Raw genomic sequence first — 23,813 nt, 5'->3', positions numbered from 1 at the left:
CGGATGGAGAATATTAACCATGTGAAATTCAGAAGTTCATTGTCTAATTGGTGCCTTCCCAAATTAATAAACATGAACTTTTATTGAGAAACAATCCTCCTTCCATCATTATAGTGGGTTTTTAAATCCAGAATCGAATGCAAGTAAAGTAATTGTTGTTCTAGAGAGACCTAGTATCACCAGCAGGTAGGAAAAATTTATTTCAAATAATCCTAGCCTTATTCTGGGCAGGATGTTTTATTCACAGTATCTTTTATACTGAATTATTTATTGAAAGCATTTTTTTTTGGATTCAATCATAGTAATGAAGTTTTTATTTTAGAAAGTTTTAGATGCAATAGGTGGAACAAACTATGAAGGCAAGATGGATATCGTACCGGCTCAGTTTGTTGCCTAGGCAATTAAGGGAGAACATACTCCACCCACTAATTCTGCAGTTGTGAAAACACTTTTCTACTCACATTATCTTTGCATTCTGTCTAAAGATATATTTTTGGGTCCTTTCTATCCCCAGCAATCCAAAGGATACTAATGCTCAAACCTATTGCGATTGATTTAGCTGAATTGCAGTTCTTGCAAGGCAATTTAAGATGCAAGATGCATGATTTTTTTAAATTTCGTGGAAGAAGCCCCAATCAGGGTTATTATATTGTGAATTTACAAGGAATTATCAGTCCCTTTTTGGCACAAAATAACCACAAAAAGAGTCTTGATAACAATGACCAAGATCACCTCCTTGCAAAGTCTTCGGGAGGTTAATGTGAAAGGGGCATAAGTTTTGACCATCTCGTTCGTACTCTCGTGCACTTCGTGCACACGTTCTGTGTGTCGTTCGTTTAAGAAGATTAGATGTGCCAACATGTATAAGAATTTTCCATTATTCTGTTTCAACTATCAATTGGTTAAGACCATCCACATATTATCACAACATCGCAATTTCTGCCACCCAACAGTAATTCACACAGTTATGACTTTATCGCTCTTTCAACTCATTTCCTTATCAGCTATGTACCTTCTCCAAATGCCCCGGGAAATTAACCGATCACTCTTGTTCTCACGTGGCAAGAGTACCATTTGCAAGCGGATCCAACCCCAATGATGAAGGATTTAGATTTCAACATGGGTATTCGCCGGCGCATTCGGCCCAATCTAAATTCGCCGTCTGCTGATTGCGGCAAGGACATTTAGAGACAGCGTTGAACAGCCTCAACTTGACGTCCATTTGTCTTGCTGGCTCTTTCTTCGGGAACCAGATCAGCTAGTGATATATGTATACCAACTATTTTGTGATTATTCGCTGGCAAGGCGACGAGTCAATTCGGTTAATTCGTTCTTAGCAAAACGTGTCTCCAATATCATCTTGGACGAGGTATTTGATAGTACGTCAACATGTTCACCTCTTTATATATAGCATCGGGCTCGTCCTCTTGACTGCCCTCTTAAGCAAATAAGTATTCGTAATCTATGTATAACATAATCGGATATCTACTGAATCCAATTTCGAGTGGGAAAACCAACTACCTTTTTCTTAAGTAGTAGTTGGCTCTGCTATACGTACCTTTTTAGACATGGAGCAGTAGATTGATATTGAAAATACCATCAGCCTATTTGATAAATCTAGTGTTTTATTTATAAATTAGAAGAACACAATACATATAAAAGTGTAGCAGCGAAGGAGGAAAAATGGTTGTTTAGTTGGGATTACAGAAGAATTGCGATAAGAGACAAATGATTTCCGTGGTAAGAGCAATGGGGCAGAGTCCAGATGGCTCAGATCTTCAAAGGGAAGCAGCTGTCTCAACGTACAGTTAGAGACTTCTCTGGGGTCATAATAATGGTTTTAAGGGTTTTTTCCTTCTTCGCCTCAGCTTCGCCATGCGAATTGAATAAATTTTTCCCAGCTTTGGAAAAACAACTATTTTTGGAATTTTTTTCGAATATTGGATGAAGTAAAAAGCTCTGTTTTTTACTTTGTCTCCATGAGGAAATTAACAGAGTTAGGATTTACATGGATCAAATATGTGCCGTTTTATTCGAACACTTTTGCCCATTTGGAAGGCGAGCTTATTTTGGACAGCGTCCCTTTCTGCCAGTTTGTGCCATCTACAAAAATTTGGCGAGTGCCTTAAAAGATGATAGGTATCTGGTGTTGGGTTTGCAATATACGGTGAGTGCTATATAATCTCCCATCTAAACTATCGGAGCTGCTGACTTGCCTTTGAAAATGTGTGCTGGCTGGCGGTGTCTTCCTATTTGTAAATTCTGGCCGTTTTTGGTTGATCGCCTCTTTCAATTTTGTTATTTGTTGCCAATGGACGGCAGAATTCAGCGATTGGTTGAAAGCGACAGTTCATAGTAAACGATTCATTTACAATCTCTCAAAACATACAACAAACTCTTCGTGCCGTTTATCCGGGCCTGCCGATCGCTTAACACAGTTCACTACGATTGAACTGCCAACTTTTTCAGGTGTTGTTCCTGTATGTTGCCGTTTTTTCATCGTTAGTTGCCACCCGCTTCAAAAATTAATTGAATTTGTTGCGATTCAGCAAATAATCGTAGGTATTAGTTAGGTTTAAAAGGTTCTTTCATCTCAATTCGTTTGGCACCCATACATGGAGCTTCTTCTTGGCACCGGCTTTGGGCAAATGGTTTAAAATGGATTTCTAGCTAGTCTCAAGTTTCCGAGCAGTAGAATAAGTACTCACATGCTGGTCCGGCATGACAATTTTCATGATTTAATAGATACTTTCCACGATTGGTTTATTAGAGTCAACGCTGACATTCATAGTATTAGAACGGAGCACTTTGCTGTTGTATTCGATGCTGTCTTGGATAAACTGTAGAATTTTTGCCCGATACTGAATAATGCATCGACATTTTTCTTTTTTGTTTCTTCGACTTTAGATAGCTCTAGCACACAACTGGCTTCACCAAACATTAAATTTGCAAAGAACTTTTGAATTATAATATCAACCTTTACCTTCCTTCAATATAATTTTGTGTTATCTATACATAGTAAGATTTGACTGACTAAAGACAGCTAGGAGAAAAGGGCGAGAATTTTTTATTCTAGCCAATATTTAAGATAGGATATATAAGGGAATTTTTATAGACCAAGGGCTCCACTTTTAAGAACACCGGTGATTTTTTTAAGGATCCTCAAATTTATAAAAGTTAGGGAGAACTGCCACAATGTGTATTACTTTGACCTTTAGACTATGATACTTCAATCTGTGTCTAAGTGAAAGTAACATCATTTATAAAATTAACCCACAATTCTACATAATTCTTCTAACAAAACACCGTTTATCTAAAGGTCTTACATGCGAGTTGAACAAACATTTCTGCTCCAACAGCTGAACACAGAAGATTGTTTTTCTACCAGGACTTTAATTGGCTCTTTTTTATTTACCTTAATTTTAGGATTATTTATGATTTCTATGTGTAATTGTTTATTAATAGCCAGTTGAATTTCATTTAATAATTCAAGAAGTATAGTAGACGAACGGAAGGATTTCGATCGCCGTTACCAATACTCGTTTGTTATATTGGTAATTTGATTTGAGCTAATTTCCTATTCTCAGTGAAACTTTCCTCAGAAATATTCTTATGAATTTGTTATTTGGCAATGATTCTACCGATGAACAAATGTTCTAAGAGCCCGATTTGTCTTGCACCCAATTAAAAATATATTCTCATGATACAGGGAAAACAACTTGTGAGTGATTTATGACCTTGAATCTCACCAGATTTATTTGTCATACAAATTAACTAAATATATGAGGCGCCATTTAATATCTATAATATATTTGAAGATATATTTGTACGCAGCTCTGAACAAGCATCATTGTATTTTTATTGCTTTTTTCACAAATTTGTAGGTAAATTCTCACAAATTAGATATTAGTTCACTTTGAATTTGGAGGCCATAGGTAAGGAATGGTAATTAATCTGACACATTGTCTAATTAAAATTGCACTAAAAAAATTGTGGACCAGTCGCAGTGCGGTTAAAATTATTTTATTCGTCCATAAAAATATACATTTATCAATCCCACATATATGTCCTTTTAACAATCCGCGATATTTCATCTTTGGGTAAAGCGTATTATTTAGAAGGTTCCTTCAATTTTTTTTATTTATAACAACATCGAGAAAAGATCTGAACTCCTTACATTTGATTGTGCTATATCGCAAGACGAAATTCACCGGTTTGTAAGATTAGGAACGAATCACATGATCTAAGGATAGCACACGTTTATCTTCTATCTTCAACAAAATTGATTTTCAGTTAAAGTGCGAAAATTTCGTTTAGAGAAAAAAAGTTTGCCAGAGATGCATTCGTGTAAAAATCTGATTTTCAAAAATTTTTAAAAAAATCAGAAATTTTTCTTGGATTAAAATTTGCGTTTTAGAATTTGATTTTAGTAGAGCTTCCATTTGAACAAGATCTTCATCCGTCATCTCTATAAAAACAGTAAAATTCGTTAACAAATTAATTTATTTTATTAGAGTTGAGCATTTTCATTAAAATTGACAATGACAATTCATCAGCTTCCTCGTGTACCTTTTATTTTGAGTAATTTGGGAATTTTGGTGTAAAAAATGCAAGGTTGCACATCCTTGGACTGTATTTGAAACATGTCGAGCAATGAAGAAAAAAAATATATTGGAGAAATTTGGGGAAACGTCTAGTTTCATGTTTTATAGCGAATGCGAGGGATCACAAATAGAGAGTCCAAAAGCAACTCTTAGTGAAGGTGCTTAAACCGTTGAACGCAATTCACGCAACTGAAAAAATAATAAGCGTTTCCCTTAAATGTCGGATACAAATGGATAAACTAAGAATCATCCGTAATTAGGTAACACTCGACGCCTAGATAGTTTACGAAATTTATAGATGGAGTCAGAAATAAATGAATTTAATATTGCTATGGACGTATGCTACGGACAAACTACAAATATTTATTGAAAACCTCAGATGAACACTAATGAAGTGTTTTAAGCCAACAAGTTTCTATTTGAGTTATTTTAAATGGATATGAGTTTCCTATATCCTGTGCTAGGAAATGAGAACGTCAGTGTATGTCCTAGCGGGTTTATTTGTAAAGTTTCCTCTGCTTCTTTCCACAATACTTCTTATTAATTAATAGCATAAGAGAGGTTACACCCACTACCAGTTCCAGTTATTTTAAAATAATAGGGAGAATGTCAGGTGACATTTCTAATAAGTACCAACTAAACTTTTCGTGAACTTGAAAAGTTGCCGGTAAGAATCACGTTTTTCGTCGAAAGAAGAAATAAATTTCAAGGAAAAGAAACCTTGTCCAAAATAATTTAATTTCATTTTGAAAGGATTGATCCTTTTCCTTGTCAACGCTATAATTCTCGAGAATGCTTTTTGGCACATGGCTAAGTACCTTGGCAGAGAAATTAACAGAATATTTCAGAGAAATCGTAATCCTTGGTGATCCAACGCAATTTTCAGGAATCGTTTTCCAAAAATTTAGCGTTAATTATTATCACAACCAATTTTACGAAATTTCTATCTTTCAAGAAACTTTTTGAAATTTGGAATGAACTTATTAATTCCGCAAAGATCATTCTGGTTTGAGAAGACACCATGGAATTTCAAAGAAGTTTAACAAATATAACACCACCTTGTCGGCGAACATTAGGAAGGACTAAAGGGCTCGTGATGCTATAATGGGTAGATTGTTGGTTCGCAGGGAATCTTTGCAATTAAAACAACTTAAGATAAAAAAACTGATTAATACCTGATCATAGCAGGCTCTTTTGCACGCCTTCAGTTCCCGCATATCAACATTTTGTGCTCTGACAAATCCGCAAAATGTTGCTAACACAATAAACAGGACACTTGAGTTCACCATGGCTGATTCTTATCTTCTACGTGATTTTAGCAAACTGAACAATTACTGTATAATAACGAATCAAAAATCACTGAACAAAACGGGTAATATCAAATTTCGATTATTTGAACACGCATTGGGAAATTCTGGTTTTGTTACTTCTTGGAATTTTTACCGAACACAAATATTGGGGAGAAATGCTACTTTCATAGATCCAAAATCCACTGCCGACCGGCAAAGATAAACTCCAATCCCCAAACAAATCGCACAATTCCAACGAAAGATGCTCTGAATTCAGAAACCGGCACCCAATGTGAGCTCGAAGCGCGAACCTACGTAATTGGCCAACAAGCTGTCAACTAATGTTGCACGTGCTGGAATACGTAAATTTTTTCTCTTTCAGAAACCACGGCCCGGCTAGTACGTCCCACTATCGAACACTCCGAATTCGCTTCCTCGACTTCTCCGTACGGAGTTTGGTATAAAACTGAAGCAACTGGCGAATATGAAGTTGGTTTAAGAAGAAACTGATGCCGCAAGGTAAACTCGGCAACAACAACAATATGTCCTGCTGCTATCGACCATTGTTCGCGGGACGGGATAAGCAACACCAGGAGAGTCTCGTTTTCGCCTGTGCATGGAACCCATCTACAGCCATCGGCAACCAGTTCTTTGCAGCACGTGGTCCCTGACGGGAAAGCGACGCAGTTGCCATTGCGCACGGCCCAATGGCAGCCCCGTTCTTTCCTATGGTAGTTTCCTAGCGTGGCTAGAGTTGTCTCGCTGGTACAGGTGAGTTTCTCTTAAATGGATATCGGGTGAGGGCGGACGCTTTTAAGAGAGTTCCCATGCACAGGGGAAATGTATGGCTGCGCACTTCTGCAAACTATGGCAAGAAAACATCTCCGGGGAAATCAATGCAGCATCTCCCAAGATAATATCATTCTGATGCTTCTCCTATTGCCCTCCAGCATCCGTCGGACCAAACGTTTGTTTGGAGCAGGATTCTTCTAGTGCGAGGGATCATATTTTTACTCCTAGGAAAGGGGTTCGGGCGACTCGGTCCCCAATGTGCATATGAATAGATAATAATGTACATTTCGAGTGGGTGGAAACAATTGGATGAGAATTCAAATTAGAATGCAGTTAAATTGAAGATAGAGCCTTTCTTTGTGTTTATAACAAGACAATTTAATTATACAACACTTTTGTTTCTTGTCCTTGGCATCATTTTTATTTTCACAAAAGGCGCCCAACGTGGGTTCAAAACGTTCCTATTTGAATGGGGTTTTCTTTAATAGACTGTTTTCACCCCGGCAAGATTTATTTATTGTGCCATTTGTTGTTCACGGAAAGATGATTGCGTGAAGCTTAAAAGCTGAAGATGCGGTTATATTTATCTGATGTATTAAAATGCGCACCACCATCGTCCAAGCAAGTCCTAGTAGAGGATCTAGTTTGTGAATATTTCACTTGGTTGATTTTGCAACTTATGTACTTAATAGACATTTAGGAAGAAAAAGTTGGGAAACCGGGAGTTGAACGCTTCAGGTATGAAAGGTTTTGTGCGTTTCTTATATAAAAATAACGGAATGGCAATTGTTGCAGTTCGTAATGTTTGTGCATTTTGTTTTTCAGACTTTTCAGTTCATTGTGATGCTGACGTTCAGCCTTAATTTACAATAAATTTGCCCAAACAGATAGCTTTGATATGTTATAACTTTATTGGCAATAGTGCCAGTTCCATCAAAATAGCAACATTACTGTATGTCCTGTGGAATAGCCTGCACTTTGCAGAACTTGGTGATTCTATAATAAACTTAAGATTTTGCAGTCAATTTCGACAAATATACTAATAAAAAATATAATAATATGCAGTTATACATCTTTTTAAGCAGATGTCGGTATGGAGGGAATTTTTAGCGCTAGATACAGTTGGTTGACAGTAAATGTGTGCGTGTTCCCGGCTGTATTCTGTCTGTGTACTTGAAGGTCGAGTAAGGCCGCAAATCATTATAACCTGTTCCTAATTTTACAATACTAAGCAATCCGATGGCAAGGGCCATGGGGGTTCCGGAATCCTCATTGAAAATTTTTGATCGGACCTCTTATGCGATCAGGTATACTGCGAAACATTGTTTCTAAATCAACGTCATTTAACCATATATCCTTAAAGTGTTTGAGCCGCCTTGCATGAAGACTCATTCTATACGCCTAAACGATAGATTATTGATATACAGTAGAATCTAAATTATTCGAAGATGGGTAATTCGAAATTATGCACAATTCGAACTTTTCACTTGGTCCATCGAATTTCCTACTTCCAACTTCCGTTGTTGGAGTTTTGGATAATTTCAAGTTTTTCGTTGGTCCCTTCGATTTGGAATTAACCAGGTTCAATTGTATCGACTTGCCAAAAGCCGACACTAACGCACACAGGATATCGAACACAAGAACGGTATTTTACTTATCGACCGTCGAGAATATTTTCCAGTTCCACCATCCAGTTCTACAAGCATTACCAACATGTGGAGCAATTCCACCTGTTAGTGCGACTGAAGTCGAAGAAACAATAAAACGAATGAAATCGGGGAAAGCAGCAGAACCTGAAGACATCGCATCTGAGACCTGGAAAGCGAAGTGAACACTTCAATCGCATTGTCGAGGAAGGTAGAACACAACCTGACTGGCAAAAAAAACACAACCGTTCCAATGTGGAAGCACGTCAGAATACCGGAAAGTCGCGCTTCGCACATTTTTCTATCCCTATATAGCTACAAATCCAACATAATCCTTCATATTTTTCTAAACTACAAGACATACCCTACAACTATAGATATTATCCTCACCCTAAACAAACAAACTGCCTATTTGCGAATACTGTACATATATATGCACGTATATAAATTGACCGTACCCATATTTCCGATTTACTTCGTGCGAAAAAGTGTACATATGTACATATATAGTATGTACATTAAATGCGGCTGGCTTAATGTACAAATATATCTATCTGAATTATACACTACCCTTAAAGTTCATTAGCACACATATACTATATATCTACATACACACATGTCTGTTTAGAGTAATTGATATCTATATACAAATGACTAAAAATTAAAACAAAATAATTCTTTAAAACCCCATTCATAAGAACTCATTTCGTTGTGGTATTGGCGAATTGATATGTGTAATGACGTCATACAGGTTGTAGAGTGCAGGAAATTCACAAAAAATGGCTACCCCTTATAACTTTGTTAATAATAATTGGATTTTCTTCAAACTAGGCCATTGTGCATTATGTTATCCCTTACACCCATGCCAAATTTTTGAACTTCTGGGATGGACAGGTAAATTTCTAAGATGTGGAAATATACTGTTATTAATTTTATTTGTGCACATATCGGAACTGGATGTATTTTGAGACCTAGATTTCGGAGAAATGCACCACTGTGATTTTTTTTCGAATTTTCGGTTGAATAGGTTCTGAGAACGAGACCTGTTGCACTTTTTGATGGTCATATTTTGAGCCCGATATCAAATGAAACCAGTTTCGAAAAGTACTAAATGAGCCCTTTCGTTTGACACCCCACATGGCCTCTATGAAAAAAAATTGTGCACCCACCTCTCACATTTATGGGGGCCCCCTTAGAAGGGAAGAGTAAAGTAGAATGTTCAAATTATCGTCCAATCCAATTGCTTCCCCATATCATGCCTTTTTGAACGCTTTCTGGACAACCGTATTGGCGAAGTAATTCAAATTACTGCCAATCGTTTATCAAGAACTGCGGAACTACTGACGAAATAAACGCTGCGCGGAGGAAACATTGCCCTCTTTACATTACACATCAGGACCTGCAGAAAGCATTTGACCTTGTGCCACCTAAACTCTACTGGTTTATGTGTGGGTGTGTGTGTGTATGTGGAGAGACAAAACTTCTGAGCACATAAATTCTAGTGGTCTGTTTTTCTCAACTCTCCCCTCTAACGGAATATCTTGGATTCGTTTACGTCTCGCAGGATTTCCGTTAGTGGATATAATATTACACGTTTCAGTTGTAGCACATCAGCGCTAACAATCTTATGTCTGATGCGCCCATAGGTGGGGCACTCAGATCCATAGGTGGGACACTCAGATAGAAAATGTGGATTCCGCTTCCTCATTAGGTTGGGCACGTATCATCATCATCATCATCATCATCACCATCATCAACGGCGCAACAGCGGTATCCGGTCTAGGCCTGCCTTAATAAGGAACTCTAGACATCCCGGTTTTGCGCCGAGGTCCACCAATTCGATATCCCTAGAAACTGTCTGGCGTGCTGACCTACGCCATCGCTGCATTTTAGGCACAACATGACGGTCATGGTATCGCTCATAGATTTCATCGTTATGTAGGTTACGTATCACCTTGGAGAATTCCTTTTCTGAACATATGCTGTGCTTATGAATTATAGCCTGTCAGAATGCCCACAATAATTTTACAAGTTTTCCTGCTTTTCGACGGAGTAACCTCTGCTCTGTGCCAACTACGTCTATCGTTTTCCCTTAGATCTAATCTATCTATGAGCTACTCCCATTGCAGTGCTTCGAATAAACAAATCTAAGGATTGCAAATTGAGTAACGCATTTAGAGCTGACACCGAGTTCTTCGCAGTGTGACTAGTTTACAGCGAAAACTCTTTTTTGTTTAACCCACCACACTACGCATGCGTAAGCGAACGTCGGCCAAATGACAGCTACGTATATCTACATTACTACCTGAGGCCTAAGTCCCCAAATCGAGGCAAAATTCCGCCTACGCAGCCTATAAACTGTGAGAGGTTGCTCATCTTTATCTCCACATAATTGTTCGAAAGAAACTTCTTGCCTAGAAAAACTCCCAGATATTTAACTTCGTCAGAGAGTCGAAGGGTTGTACTCCTCTTCTCTGGAAGGCAAATGCATTCAGTTTCCTCTTTTTTGTAAATAATACCATTGTGGTTTTATTTGGATTTACTGAAAGTCTATTCCTGTGGCACGAACTGTCAATCAAATCAACGCCGCAATGTATATTTCTAAACATCGTTTTAAGATCTTGACCAACAACTAGTACAGCCACATCATCTACATAAGCTTGAGTGTGTATTGGCAGATTTGACAGACCAGTATATGTTATCACACAGAAATGGTGATATTACACCTCCTTAAGGGCAGTCTTTCGTCGCTTTCGTTGTTAGATAGCGGTCAATACCCACTTCAGTGCACAACAATCTGCATAGCGTAGATCTATTAAATTCAACTTTGCTCTCTGGCGGCATAATCGAACTTTTGCAAGGGCGCAGTCAAACGTCCCTTCAGTGTCCACGAACACCCCCGTCTCGTACTCGACTTGCAGAGTTCCGTCCTCTATCTTTAAAACCGAAGAATGAAGAGGAGACTCACAGGACTTTCATTTAGTGAGAGCCACTTTAGCACCTTCTCACAAATGTGACGCTTAACCAGTCTCTCCAGACATTTTAGCGAAAATGGCGCTAAGCTGATTTGCCTGAAATTCTTTGGATTTAAATAGTCATCTCTCCAAAACTTAGGTTTGAACCTTAAACTTTTGGTAGTAAGTAAGACGGTAGTAAGTAGGTAGTAAAACATCCTCGAAAAATATTTCTTAGAAGTTGCTCTGCTGGTTTACGACGTTTTTTTACGTCTAATGGCAAGAATGATATCAAGCAATTTGTTCAAGTGAGTGAAATAAAATTTTTGAAGATCGAGCAGACACTACCACTATCACAGTACATCTAATAAGTAGTACCCACACTCAATGTGTCGGACCTGCGAATGTATATTTCTCCTTGCACATCATAGGCCCTCAACATCTTGCAGTATCAACATGTGGTTTACTGCCGGTCCATTGAGTGTGGGCATTGCCTATTAGATATACTGTGACCACTATCAATGATTGTGTCGTGCCCAGAAGAATGGTGAACTGCGTTATGAAATTTCTTTACGCGCAACCGGGATAAAGTGGTATTTCACAACTGGTATTCTTTGTAATCGAAGTCTTAATGAACGGCTAAAAATCTGTTATTTGCCCAGCGCAATTTCGAATTGCCCAGTGCGTCCTGTCGCCCTCTATGGTTCCGGGTGTTTGCCGGCTGCAAAAAAAAAATGAACGACGATGCTGATGGGTACATATATATGCACGAATCTAAATTGGTCGAATGCGTTTGAATATTCCCGCTTTACTCCGTGTATGAAATTATACATATTATACATCTATATGTTCGTAAATTGAATACACCTGGAACTAACGTGCATACGCATCCTTCTTAATTCCATACTATCCGCAAATTTCATTAACATATACACAGTCCTGACCAGAAGGTTGGCAAGGAAGGGGCTGAGTTTTCTTGGCGGATAAGGAATAAAAATTTTATAGAAAAAGGGATAATAACGCCGCATGTGAAATGGCAGTTTAGATCGCCAAATTCGAAAAAAAAATTAGCAGTAGGTAGAAAGAAGCTACCAAATCTAACAACCAATTGAAAAGCGCTGGGAAAGATCAATACGCGATACCTGCGCGAATCATCAATTCAATTCTAGGACAGCAGGGTGAAGAGTGATCGCGAAAAAGGTTCAATCTTTGCTCAATATTTGAGAGGCGCTTTTCTATCAAACGACAGAATGATCAGTTTTGAAGGGATCCAAGAAATGCTAGTATCTGCAATCTTTCAACTGGGACACATAGCTAAAGGTGTCTTCCGCCTTGGTTCCTCTTTTTCTTCTTCGGCCTTTGTTCCATTCAGAAGTGAGTTCGGCTTGGTTTGATTTGTTGCCCCATTTTGATGTATCCTAATCTGGAGCCTAATGTAGCCTAATCTGGACGCAATCATAAAGTTTTCAAATCACCGTCCAGCGTATCAAATTACCGTTGTCTCAGCTGTCGTTTTGGTAGTGTCCCATCGAGTCCGATGTTCAGAACCATCCTGGTAAGTGAATTCTCGTTAGCGCAAATTACGTAACCATACCATCAAAGACGCTTCTTTAGCAATTTTTCCACGATCGGTGCAACCTCTTCTGGACGACGAAGAAAGAGTGTCGACACATTTTCTTGGGAACGTCGAAACATTTCTTAGGGAGCACCTAAAGAGGGAAGTGTTAGTGTTGGTGGAATAATTCCGTCGGAGTTTATGACGGTGCACGTCGACCTCACCCAGAATATGTTACAATTCTTTAATAATAATAATCGCTACCAAAAACTCCCATGTTAAGTATAGCGTGTTAACCACTCTTACGTGCCATCACCGTCAATTACTGGCAATGAACTTCAACAAGCTCTATAATCCAAGGAGGCTGCACGCTCTGTAGGGCAACCCACCCTTCGGCGACCCTAAGGTAATGGGTTCCATTGTATGATATAATCTTCAATGGAATTGTCGGCCTTCCTTAATGTGTGTCTTATCCATTGACACTTTTGCTCTCCGTCCAGTAGATTTAGGGGGTTATTTGGCACGTACGCCGCCCAGTTTTCAGTTATTGTCTTCAGCCAAAATACCCCGAGGACATGAAAATAAGCATTGATGAAGTTTAGAGCTTTTGTGATGCATGATACACAAATTGCTTAATGCCTTCAATATCCTGGCCGTTAAGGTGAGAAACTTTATTTTGTTGAACTTTATTTTTAATCGCACTTTGCTTACTCGTTTCCCGGATGCAAGGTCATTTGGTTAAGGTCGATACCTCAGTGAAACAGCAAGAGATGACATCGTCTTAGTCGACGTCTTTAAGGAAATATGACATAGTACATTGAACTCCACCATACCTCCCAGCCCACGCAGCATAAAGAATGTCACCGTAACAAGGAGAAATAATATCGGTGACAGGATCCAACTCTGGCAAACTCTGGTCTAAAGTAACTGTCCCCACCTAGCACGTGGCATTTTATTCTATTTTATCTTGCTCTGATAATAACTATTAGCTTCTTCGTAACGCCCCTTTTGCATAGTGCACTCCGGATACATTTCCTGTTCAGTAACTTTCCGGAAATGACGTACAGCAAGTGGATCGATATAAACTAGGCATGCGATAGATAAAGGGATTCCCGCAAAACATACCGTTTTCTATCAATCAAGCTGCCGATGTGTTCCACGTTGCGATGATTTCAACTAACAGCTTGGCCACTGCAGAAGTACTCAATGCCAATTTTTGCTGGTTTACGCGTCAAAGATAATGCACTTTTGTTTTCACAAGTAATTCTTATCCGTATGTTCCCGGAGCATGCCATACCATCCTTAAAAGATAGAAGATATGATTTTCATCAACGGCGCAATAACCGTTATCCGCTTTGGGCCTGCCTTAGTGAAGACTAAAGACATAGCGACTTTCTTCCGAGGTCCACAAACTCGAAATCCCTAACAGTTGTTCCACCTCCTGACCTTTGCCATCGCTCCATCTCAGCCAGGATCTGCCACGTATTCTTTCCGGGATACATCATTCACAACCATATGGATTAAATGGGCCGCTCTCCACAACCAATTGAGCCGGATTTGACCCACAATCAGAAGTTCGTTGTATCGCTAATAGATTTCTTCGTTACAGAATCGTCTATCTTCATGGACCTGAAATTCTTCGGAGAATTCTTCTCTCGAATGCAGGTAAGAGTTCGCAATTTTTCTTGCTAAGAATCCAAATCTCCGAAGAATACATGAGGACTGACAAGATCATTGTTTTGTACAGTAAGGGCTTTGACCCTATTGTGAAACGTTTCGAGTGGAATAGTTTTTGTAAGCTGAATTAGGCTATGTTGGCAGTCAACCACCGTATGCGGATTTCATCGTCATAGATGTTATCGGTTGTGATTTTCGACCATATATAGGAGAAATTATCAACTGTCTCAACGTTATAGTCTCCTACTTTTATTGTCCCTATTTGACCAGTGCGATTTGATGTTGTCGCTTCTTTGTTTTTCAGTGCTGGCGTTTCCACCTGTACTTCATCTTTCATTCATTTATTTGAGCTCCCAGGTCACCTACTCGATTTGAATAAAGGCAGTTTGTACATCTCGGGTTACTGGGAACAGTATGTCGGTATCGTCAGCTTAGGCCACTAGTTGGGTGGACTTGAAGAGGATGGTGCCCATCGCATCGGGAATCACTCCATGATCAGGTTAAAGAGGAAGCATGATAGGGCATCTCCCGTTGTTGATGTCTATTGGTCTCGAGACTGATCTTGCGGCTCATATCTGGCCTCGTTCATTGGTCAGTCTTATTAATTAGAATAACGAATTTTTTCATGGCCGCGTAAAGTTTTACCCTGCCGATGCTATCATATACGGCCTTGAAGTCGATTAAAAGATATTCCAATAGTTTTCTATTGTTTCCCGCGGAGAAAAAATCTGATCTGTTGCTGATTGGAATGGAATGGAACCTCTTTCATATGGGCCGATGATGTTCTGGTCGTATGGGAACTGTTTCTTCCGGCCGGACTTTCAACTTACCGATATTCTGGTTGTTCATCAGTTCATCAAAATATTCAGCACATCGCTTCACTATGCCCATTCTGTCAGGAATCAGATTTCCCTCTTTGTCTCGGCAGGATGAGCATCGGGGTGTAGATGGCTTCATCCTCCCGAGTTGTTGCTAAAACTTGCTAAAACTAATTTTCGAGTTGACAGAATTGTTGATTCTCCAAGGCTTTCTTTTTCGTTGTGTGAAGTCGCTTCTCTACTTGACGAGGTTTGTGGCTGGTCGTTCTTTCAAAGTGCAGTATTACTCGGTATGCGTTATTCTCCTGTTTATTTGCTAGCTTACATTCATTCTCGAACCGGCCGTTCCGGCTTTTCCTTCGAATAGGGCCAAGTGTGTTTGTGGCCTTATCAATGATAACGTTCTTCAAGTGGTTGCGTAGATCATTTGCTGATATTTCATCTTCAGGCTTCAGTGTTTACTGACAAAGCGGATTGGAGGTGGTATTGTTATTTGAACTCCGAGCACCATGCCAACAAGATAGTGATCTGAGTCTATATTGGCCCTCCTATATGTTCTGACATTCACCAAGAGTGGAAAGTAGCGGCGTTCAATCAACGCGTTGTCAATTTCTTGGAAATTGGTCCTGTCTGGAGAGACACATGTCTGTTTATGTACTGGTTTCCTCGCAAATCAAGTACTTCCAGTAACCGTGTTGCACGACACTGCTAATTGGATAATTCGCAGTCCGTTATCAGTTCGTTCCTTCTACTGACTCGTAGAAAGTGTCGTTCTCCGACTCTGCAGCCTCCTTTGTAGGATCATGAGCGTTAACGAGGCTTATATTTCTACATTTGCCTCGCATACGCAGAGTAGATAGCCTTTCACTTATATTTTCAAAGCCGATAACAATAAGTTTCCTTTTTTGGCTGATCAGAAAACCCACGCCGTGCACATGCTTTACCGGATGACCACTAGTATATGGTGTCATGACTCTTCTCTAGGAAACACTGTTCCCTGTCCAGCGCATCTTTTGCAACACTGTAACGTCAGCTATATATTGAAACAGGGTATTGGCTAGGTGTTTGGCAGCTCCCTTTCTGTCCGTTTTCGTTACCGGGTTCGTCCTTGTATTGTCAATCCAGTCCGAGGCTCCGTAACTTTGGTTTTCCGTGGGTTGTCCGCCCTACCCAACCCCCAGCCTGGAATAATTTATCCCGTTTCTAGGCGCCGAAGACTCGCCTTCATCCTTCTCCATCCGCAGTTTTCCACTAAGAAAGATGTCTTAGCAATCACTACGTGGAGGTGGAGATAGGGTTTGGTAGTAGAGTTGGTGTTGGTTTGGGGGTACAAATCGACATTGGGCCCTGGGAATTTGGGAAGTTTTTCCACTGTTGGACAACAGCTGCATCGTGGAGACGGCACGTGTTGAATATGGGTGGACGACGTTCTGTTCCCTTGCATATGCAGTTAAACAGTGGTAAAATGACAAATGTATGCATATTGAAAATTTGTGTTTAAATTCTAAACCATTTTGAGGTGCACATATTTCAGAAACCAATCAGCAGCTGTTTTCTATAGCCAAAAGTAGTAGTCGCGAAGTCAGTCCCTATCCGAGGCATTGTTGGCGTTTCAATAGCGGTGAAACTTCAAATTTTGCAGGTTGTTAGCCCACAAATTTCGCCCTTTACTCGTATGATAATCAACTCCGATTCTGAATTCTGTCTTATAAATTTAATTCTGATTAGATACCAGTGAGCCCATCGAAAGGCGTCATCATTCATGATTTGGAGAGTGTCAGGTGGGGATATTTTTACCGACGAAGAAAATTCACCCAAATATAAAATCAAATAAATAATAACACAATGAGAAGAAACGGACACATATCTTCCATTTATTAGGGAATATTTATTCCTAACAAAGGAAAAATTACAAGGCCAACGTCGCACGTATTCAATTGATCTCATTTCTTTGCTACAATTAATCAGCCTTCCCAGTTGTAGTTACAGTTGAAACCGTCAAAACTTTTCTCGGGAGAAAACATTCCCTTGTACAATTGAAGCAATTATTGCCGCATAAGCTCATGTTTCGCGTACATGACATCAAGCCCATTAACGAGCTCCATGAAAAGTTCAAAATACGAAATTCCAACCTGGTCAAGGTCAACATGAACCACTTGATACCTACGGCATTAGCGTTGATGGACAGGTGTATTTGGTCTGCAAAGTCCAACGAGTTGATGGTAGCTGGCCGGGGCTAGCTTTCCACGACGTGAGCATATTTTGCTTGTAACTATCTCGAACTTGAAATAGATTAAACTCATAAAACAAAAGCAACATTAATCCAATCAGCCTTTTCAACTAGCCCGGCCCCGAGTTTGAGGGGCCTCAGATTCCGTGTAAGCCCAGACTTCAATGGAGATGATGTTGTTATTCTCAGAACTTTCTAGCAGAAGTACTTCATTAACGTTTAACCCACACGGAAGCTGCCAGTGGCCCAGTGTCAGGTACTTAAAGTTTTGAGTTGTGTTAAGTTGCGTTACATCGTACATTTTAAACTTTGTCCTAGAATCCGACGCTGATTGCTTTTTGCATACTAGGTCTTCAGCCCTGTATGCAACAGTAATGCAAGTTTAGTTGAATTTGAAGCCAAATGCAATTACACTTTATGTTGGTGCACGTCGGGATTGGGTGCATGGCAACAAGAGTGCAGGAGAATAAAATCATTAAATTAAATCGAGGCTGATTGTTGACTATGTTTTAGCCCAATCTTCCGTTGAAAAAGCATTGGATTAACCATATTTGCTCTAATATGTTACTAACGCACGCTGAATAAATTCCATTTCGCACATGAATTTTAATTGAAATGGGTGAATGTAAACATCACATATGAATACTGTGGCGGTAGGGAGTGAGGAACCCCAGATAAAATTATCAAATTATTGCAATATTTCCATGGAGTTTCAATTTGTGATTTTGTAAATGTATTGCATTAAACAAACTCAGGACCACGTCATCGAGCCACCGTATTCAGGCTCCAAAGCATAATGTTACTAGCCTCTCTTAATCAATTCATAGCTTAACTAGATACTAAAATCCTGCGTTTATAATATTTACCAAGATTTACATTATTATACGAAACAATGTGAATCTGGCCCACCATAACCTCACATAATGGAACATCCAATTAGCTTTATCAACGAACTGAATTTTGCCAATCACCAAATTGTGTTTTAATTCTGAAAGTTTAAGTTTATATAAAATTTGTATCCGTTTGGCGAAGGATGCGGATTTGTTTATATTGATTGAATTCTCTCACAAGTAGGAAGCACGGGTACGAGGTTCAAAACATTATCAAATCAACTCAGCTATTGTTGAAAATCCAGTACTGCTAACAGCATTTGCAGAGAAACCTCATTACCCAACAATGACTTTTAGTGTGGAAACTTCGAGATTTTAGTCCAGATTGAGTAGTGGCCAACAAGTAAAGGGAACACACTCAACGAAATCTAGTCGAGACTTTCCGAATATGACTCTAGTACAAAATAATATATCGGCAAAGATCTTGACATCATCTGGCTCAGACATCAACTTGCAAACCGTAGCAATAATGGTAAATTCCAGATATCATAGGTTCGAACCGATTCCTTAGAAAGTTGACACCCCATGGCGCCTGAATATTCCTAAACAAACATAAGATGGCCGTGATGCCTGCCGACCATATAGTTTTAATATTTCCTTTGAGTAGATATGCTCTATTATTATAGACTCAATTGTCGTCACCGGCGTCAAAAACGCACCAGCTAAGGATTGCTCTCGGAAAACACCAATATGTAACTAGCCTGACCTCCCGGGAAAATTAGGACCCTATTCCAGATTGAGAAAGAAGTCATTTTATCAACATCGGGAAAATGTTTGTGGAAAAATAGCAGGCAGAATTCTCGGCACTACATGTTTGTGGAAAAATAGCAGGCAGCATTCTCGGCACTACATAGTAACACCAGCGTTAGGCCATCCACTATCAAGCTCACTTGCAAGCACAATACTGTAGCCGAGTGGATAGGAAAGGGGCCATGGAAACCCAAGGTTTCCGTGACGTCATTGAAGACGTCGAGCGATTTTTTCTCAGGCTGCTGAAGTTCGCTATTATATCAGCCGATCGCACGACTCACTTCTTGGCCGAATCATGATGATCATCATCAACGGCGCAACAACCGGTATCCAGTCTGGGCCTGCCTTAATAAGGAACTCTAGAAATCACGGTTTTGCGCCGAGATGTACCAATTCGATATACCCAAAAGCTGTCTGTGAACATCGGAAGGTTCGTCGAAGCTCTTGGAGCAGGTAGGGCCGCGCTGGGGGGCTCTCCGGGGGGTGGTGGTGTCGCAGCTGACACCGTCGTAAATTCAGTGATGAATCTGATAACGACGGCGTGTGAGGCTTCCATGCCCCGGAGAGGCCCCAGGCGCGACAAGCCTTCTATGTACTGGTGGACGGCGGAAATTGCCGACCTACGGAAGGAGTGTCATAAGCTCCGCCGTTTGGCACAACGTTTGAACGCCAACGAGGAGGCATGTGCCATAAAGGCACAATATAGATCAACAAAAAGGAGACTCCGCAGCGCTATAAATAAAAGCAAAGCTCGCGGCTGGCAAAATCTTATTAACGAGGTGAATGATGACCCGTGGGGACTTGGCTATAAGCTTGTCACTCGGAAAATCGGGGCTCTGCGGAAGCCCTGCATACTGAGCACTGACCAGATGGACCGCATTGTGCGGGCATTGTTCCCCAGACACCCTGTACGGCTTGATGTAAACAGCGCGGAAAGCGTCGTGGATTGCCCCCTTTTCACAATGGGAGAACTCGAAGAAGCGGTTCTCACTATGAAAAACAGGAAGGCGCCAGGTCCTGATGGCATCCCGGCGGAAGTTTACAAACTGGTGTTCCGCCAACGGCCAGAATTGCTGCTCGAAGCGTTCAACGCGTGCTTGAAGGAGGGCATTTTTCCTTCTCGCTGGAAAGTGGCCAGACTCGCGTTGATCCGTAAGGGTAAAGGAGATCCGGAGCTCCCGTCTGCATACCGACCGCTGTGTATACTTGACACGGCCGGAAAAGTGCTCGAGAAGCTCATCAGGGGTAGACTCGCTGAAGCGATCCGTGCTGCCGGGGACTTATCCGCAAGGCAGTTCGGGTTTAGAACAGGGAAATCTACAGTGGATGCTGTTATGGAGGTCGTAGATGCGTTTAATCGAGCCGGGGCACACAGCCGCCGATCTCGACGGATAGTGCTCCTCATAACGCTTGATGTCAGAAATGCCTTCAATTCCGTAAGATGGACAGATATGCTGGGCACACTAGAGAACTCCTTTCACGTGCCAAGCTATCTCTTGCGGATATTGAGGGATTATCTGAAAGACCGCTCCCTGTTCTATGAGACGCTAGAGGGCCAGAGGAGGATGGAAATCACGTCGGGAGTAGCGCAGGGATCCATCCTAGGGCCGGACCTCTGGAACGCTTCCTACGATAGTCTGCTGAGACTCGATATGCCTGAAGAGTCGCGCCTGGTCGGTTATGCAGACGACGTTGCGGCACTTGTTGCCGGACGCACTGTTGAACAGGCGCAAAGCAGACTTGGCATATTGATGCGACGGGTAAGCGGATGGATGACTGCTCACGGTTTCAACCTTGCGCTGGAAAAAACCGAAGTAGTCATCCTGACCAGAAGAAGAATCCCGACCTTGCGTCCCATATCGATCGGCGAGTTGACTATAGAGTCAAAACCAACGGTTAAATACCTTGGTTTAATGCTCGACTCGAAGATGAGCTTCTTTGAGCAAATCAAAGCAGTCGCGGACAGGGCTGCAGCAGGAGTCGCGGCCTTGAGTCGGCTAATGGCGAATGTCGGCGGCCCTATATCAACTAGGAGACGTCTCCTCATGGGAGCAACGCAGTCCGTCCTTCTCTATGGTGCGGAGGTATGGGCTGATGCCCTTGACAAGGAGGTGCATCGTAAACGCCTCGCTCAAGTGCAGAGGCGGGGAGCTTTGCGAGTGGCGTCTGCTTATCGCACTGTCTCCGAACCGGCTGTGATGGTGATTGCGGGAGTGATCCCCGTTGCCCTCCTTGCCAAGGAGCGCAAAGCTATCTATCGCCGTAAGGGCGAAAACTTAAGAGAAGTGGTTGCCCGTGAAGAACGTCAACGCACCCTTAACGAGTGGCAACTTTCTTGGCAAAATGAGCCAAGGGGCAAGTGGACTGCGCGGCTCATCGACAAATTAGACCCGTGGTTGAACAGAAAGCACGGTGAGATTGATTACTTCCTTACCCAACTTCTAAGTGGGCATGGAGGTTTTCAGTCTTACCTGCACAGGGTTGGGTGGCGGATGACGCTGAACACACCTTTTTCTCTTGCGAGAGGTGGGACGGCCTCCGCCAGCAGCTTTATGCAGACACAGGGGAGCTCTCTCCAGACAACATTGTCAGAGAGATGCTGAAGAGCGCTGGCAGCTGGAATCGTATTGCGCATTATGTTCGGGCTCTTCTTACTACGAAGAAGATTGAACTCGACCGGCAGAGGGATCGGACGGTAAGGGGTTCCCTGAACTAACAACTCCCTTCCTCCCCTCCCCTCCCGTTGGTGAAAGGAATTCCCTGACTTGAAGGCTCCCAAAGCCGGGAGAGCGGGAGGGCTAGCCCGAAGTAATGTGTCAAACGGTTCCAGGCTAGTTCTCTGATGACGGGGAGGTGTTTAGTTGGTAGTCCGCCAGCGTGCTGTTGCGGGAGTCCAACACTCTGTGCGTAAACGCATTCACCTACCCTACTCCCAAAAAAAAAAAAAAAAAAGCTGTCTAACGCCCTGACCTACGCGATCGCTCCATTATTGCCAGGGATTCCCTCGTCTTCTTTTTTTACCATAGATGTTGCCTTTATAGTTTTTCCGGGCGGGATCATCCTCATCCGTACGGATTAGGTGACCCGCTCACCGCAACCTGTTGAGCCGTATTTTATCCGTAACCAGACGGTCGTGGTGTCGCTCATAGGTTTCGTCGTTATGTAGTATACGGAATCGTCGTCTTCACACGGCTCCGCCGTAGCCGGCCTCAAACGTGGTTGCGAAAGAAGGACGGATTGACAGCTTAAGTCTGAATTGCTGTACACCACTGCAGCGTCTCAGGAGCTATGTGAGAAAAGTGCAGGAACTTTTCGGTGTTGCAAACTACTAACTGAGGAAGCCATTCCCACACCTGGCAGTTAGGTATAAAATGCAAATCAATCTATGAGAAGAAGAAAAAATTGAAGGTCCGGTATGGAGTTGATGACTGGGTCGGGCTCCTGTAATGGACAGCACGGCGTCAAAGCCGCTAGTCGCGGGGCGGTTCGATGTCTAGCATTGTAGCTCCGCCTGGTGCAGCTGTTTTCGCACAATCTGTGGCGACCATTTCAGGTTCGCGTAGGTAGCGGATGAAGTAGACTGAGGAAATCAACCTCTTCGTCATCCGCTTCTACTACGAAATAACGCCGGGGGTGGGGACAGCATCTTACCGCCCCTTAGTGCACCAGAGATTCGTCGATCGTTTTCCGCAATTCGCGCCCATGACTGTGCAGCGAGTCGCAGCCATCATCAGGGAGCGTGTTTGACTTGAGGTTATCGCAAAAACTGGTGACCAAGAGTCAATCGGGGCAGAGGCGGCGGCATCAACAACACCACGCTGCACTGAAGGCAACTGTTTCAGTACTTGCCGAGGCACTCTTCTCCACCATCTAGCTAAGATTTCCGCTGAGGTTGGGGACGAATTCCAAGGAGTGTGTATATAATTCTCGGATATGGATCCTTTGCATAGACCAGGTAGTCCCAGGCTCTATGCATCTCCAGCAACTCCGGGAATTCTATCTTAATGATGAGATTTCATCTTGACTGTGTGCTGATATGTCGCTGCTGCAATTATAATCACTTCTGTATTATGGTGCAGTTACGGCTATCAGATTGCACGGTCAGAAGATTCGCTTTCGAGTTATTGGTTTGAGTGACCGAAGAGATCCACCATAGAAAAGTCGTCTGGAACGTCGGCTGAACTCACTAAGGCAGGACATTACTAGGCTAATTTAAATCAGCTTTGGCAATGGCAGCAGACAGGTTAAGAATAAAGTGCAGAGGGTTTACAGGAACTATGCCATCTTCAGTGAAACATCCTTAGTTGAAATTCTGGACACACTAACACACAAAACTTTCTATCATATACAGTGGGTTACGACGGTATGGCGAAAGTCATTCCAGACGTGTCCAAAATGCAACACACGCGAGGAAACAGCGGAGCTTTTTCAGATCTCTCAATGAATCCCAACAGAACATCCAGACAGTACAGTTTTCGCGACGGAAACGAAAGAATATTGGGGTGGAGTTTGATGGTTACTCGTCTAGCATGCTGAGTGGATCACCGCCGAAGGCACCCGCCATGCCAATACTCCTGGCATGAACTTTGAGGATGTTACCGAAGAGGA

The 23,813-nt window shown here is 41.7% G+C and overlaps 1 protein-coding gene across 2 annotated transcripts in view; it reads right to left on the bottom strand.

Annotated features, from left to right (window-relative positions):
- LOC119658046 (transmembrane protein fend-like) overlaps nt 1–6,433 on the bottom strand; it is a 45,598-nt gene extending 39,165 nt beyond the window's left edge. Inside the window, exon 1 of one of the 2 annotated variants that reach the window (XM_038065289.1) lies at nt 5,780–6,433. In XM_038065289.1, the coding sequence (XP_037921217.1) occupies nt 5,780–5,893 (114 nt within the window). In that variant the 5' untranslated portion in view covers nt 5,894–6,433. The remainder of the gene's footprint in view (nt 1–5,779) is intronic. The other variant, XM_038065290.1, reaches the window with a different exon arrangement.
- Between the last annotated feature and the right edge of the window lie 17,380 nt (nt 6,434–23,813).

Source organism: Hermetia illucens, chromosome 5 (assembly GCF_905115235.1).
Source record: "Hermetia illucens chromosome 5, iHerIll2.2.curated.20191125, whole genome shotgun sequence".
Lineage (NCBI taxonomy): Eukaryota > Metazoa > Arthropoda > Insecta > Diptera > Stratiomyidae > Hermetia > Hermetia illucens.
The sequence above is the reverse complement of the archived record's forward strand: the minus strand, read 5'-3'. Positions and strand labels throughout refer to the sequence as shown.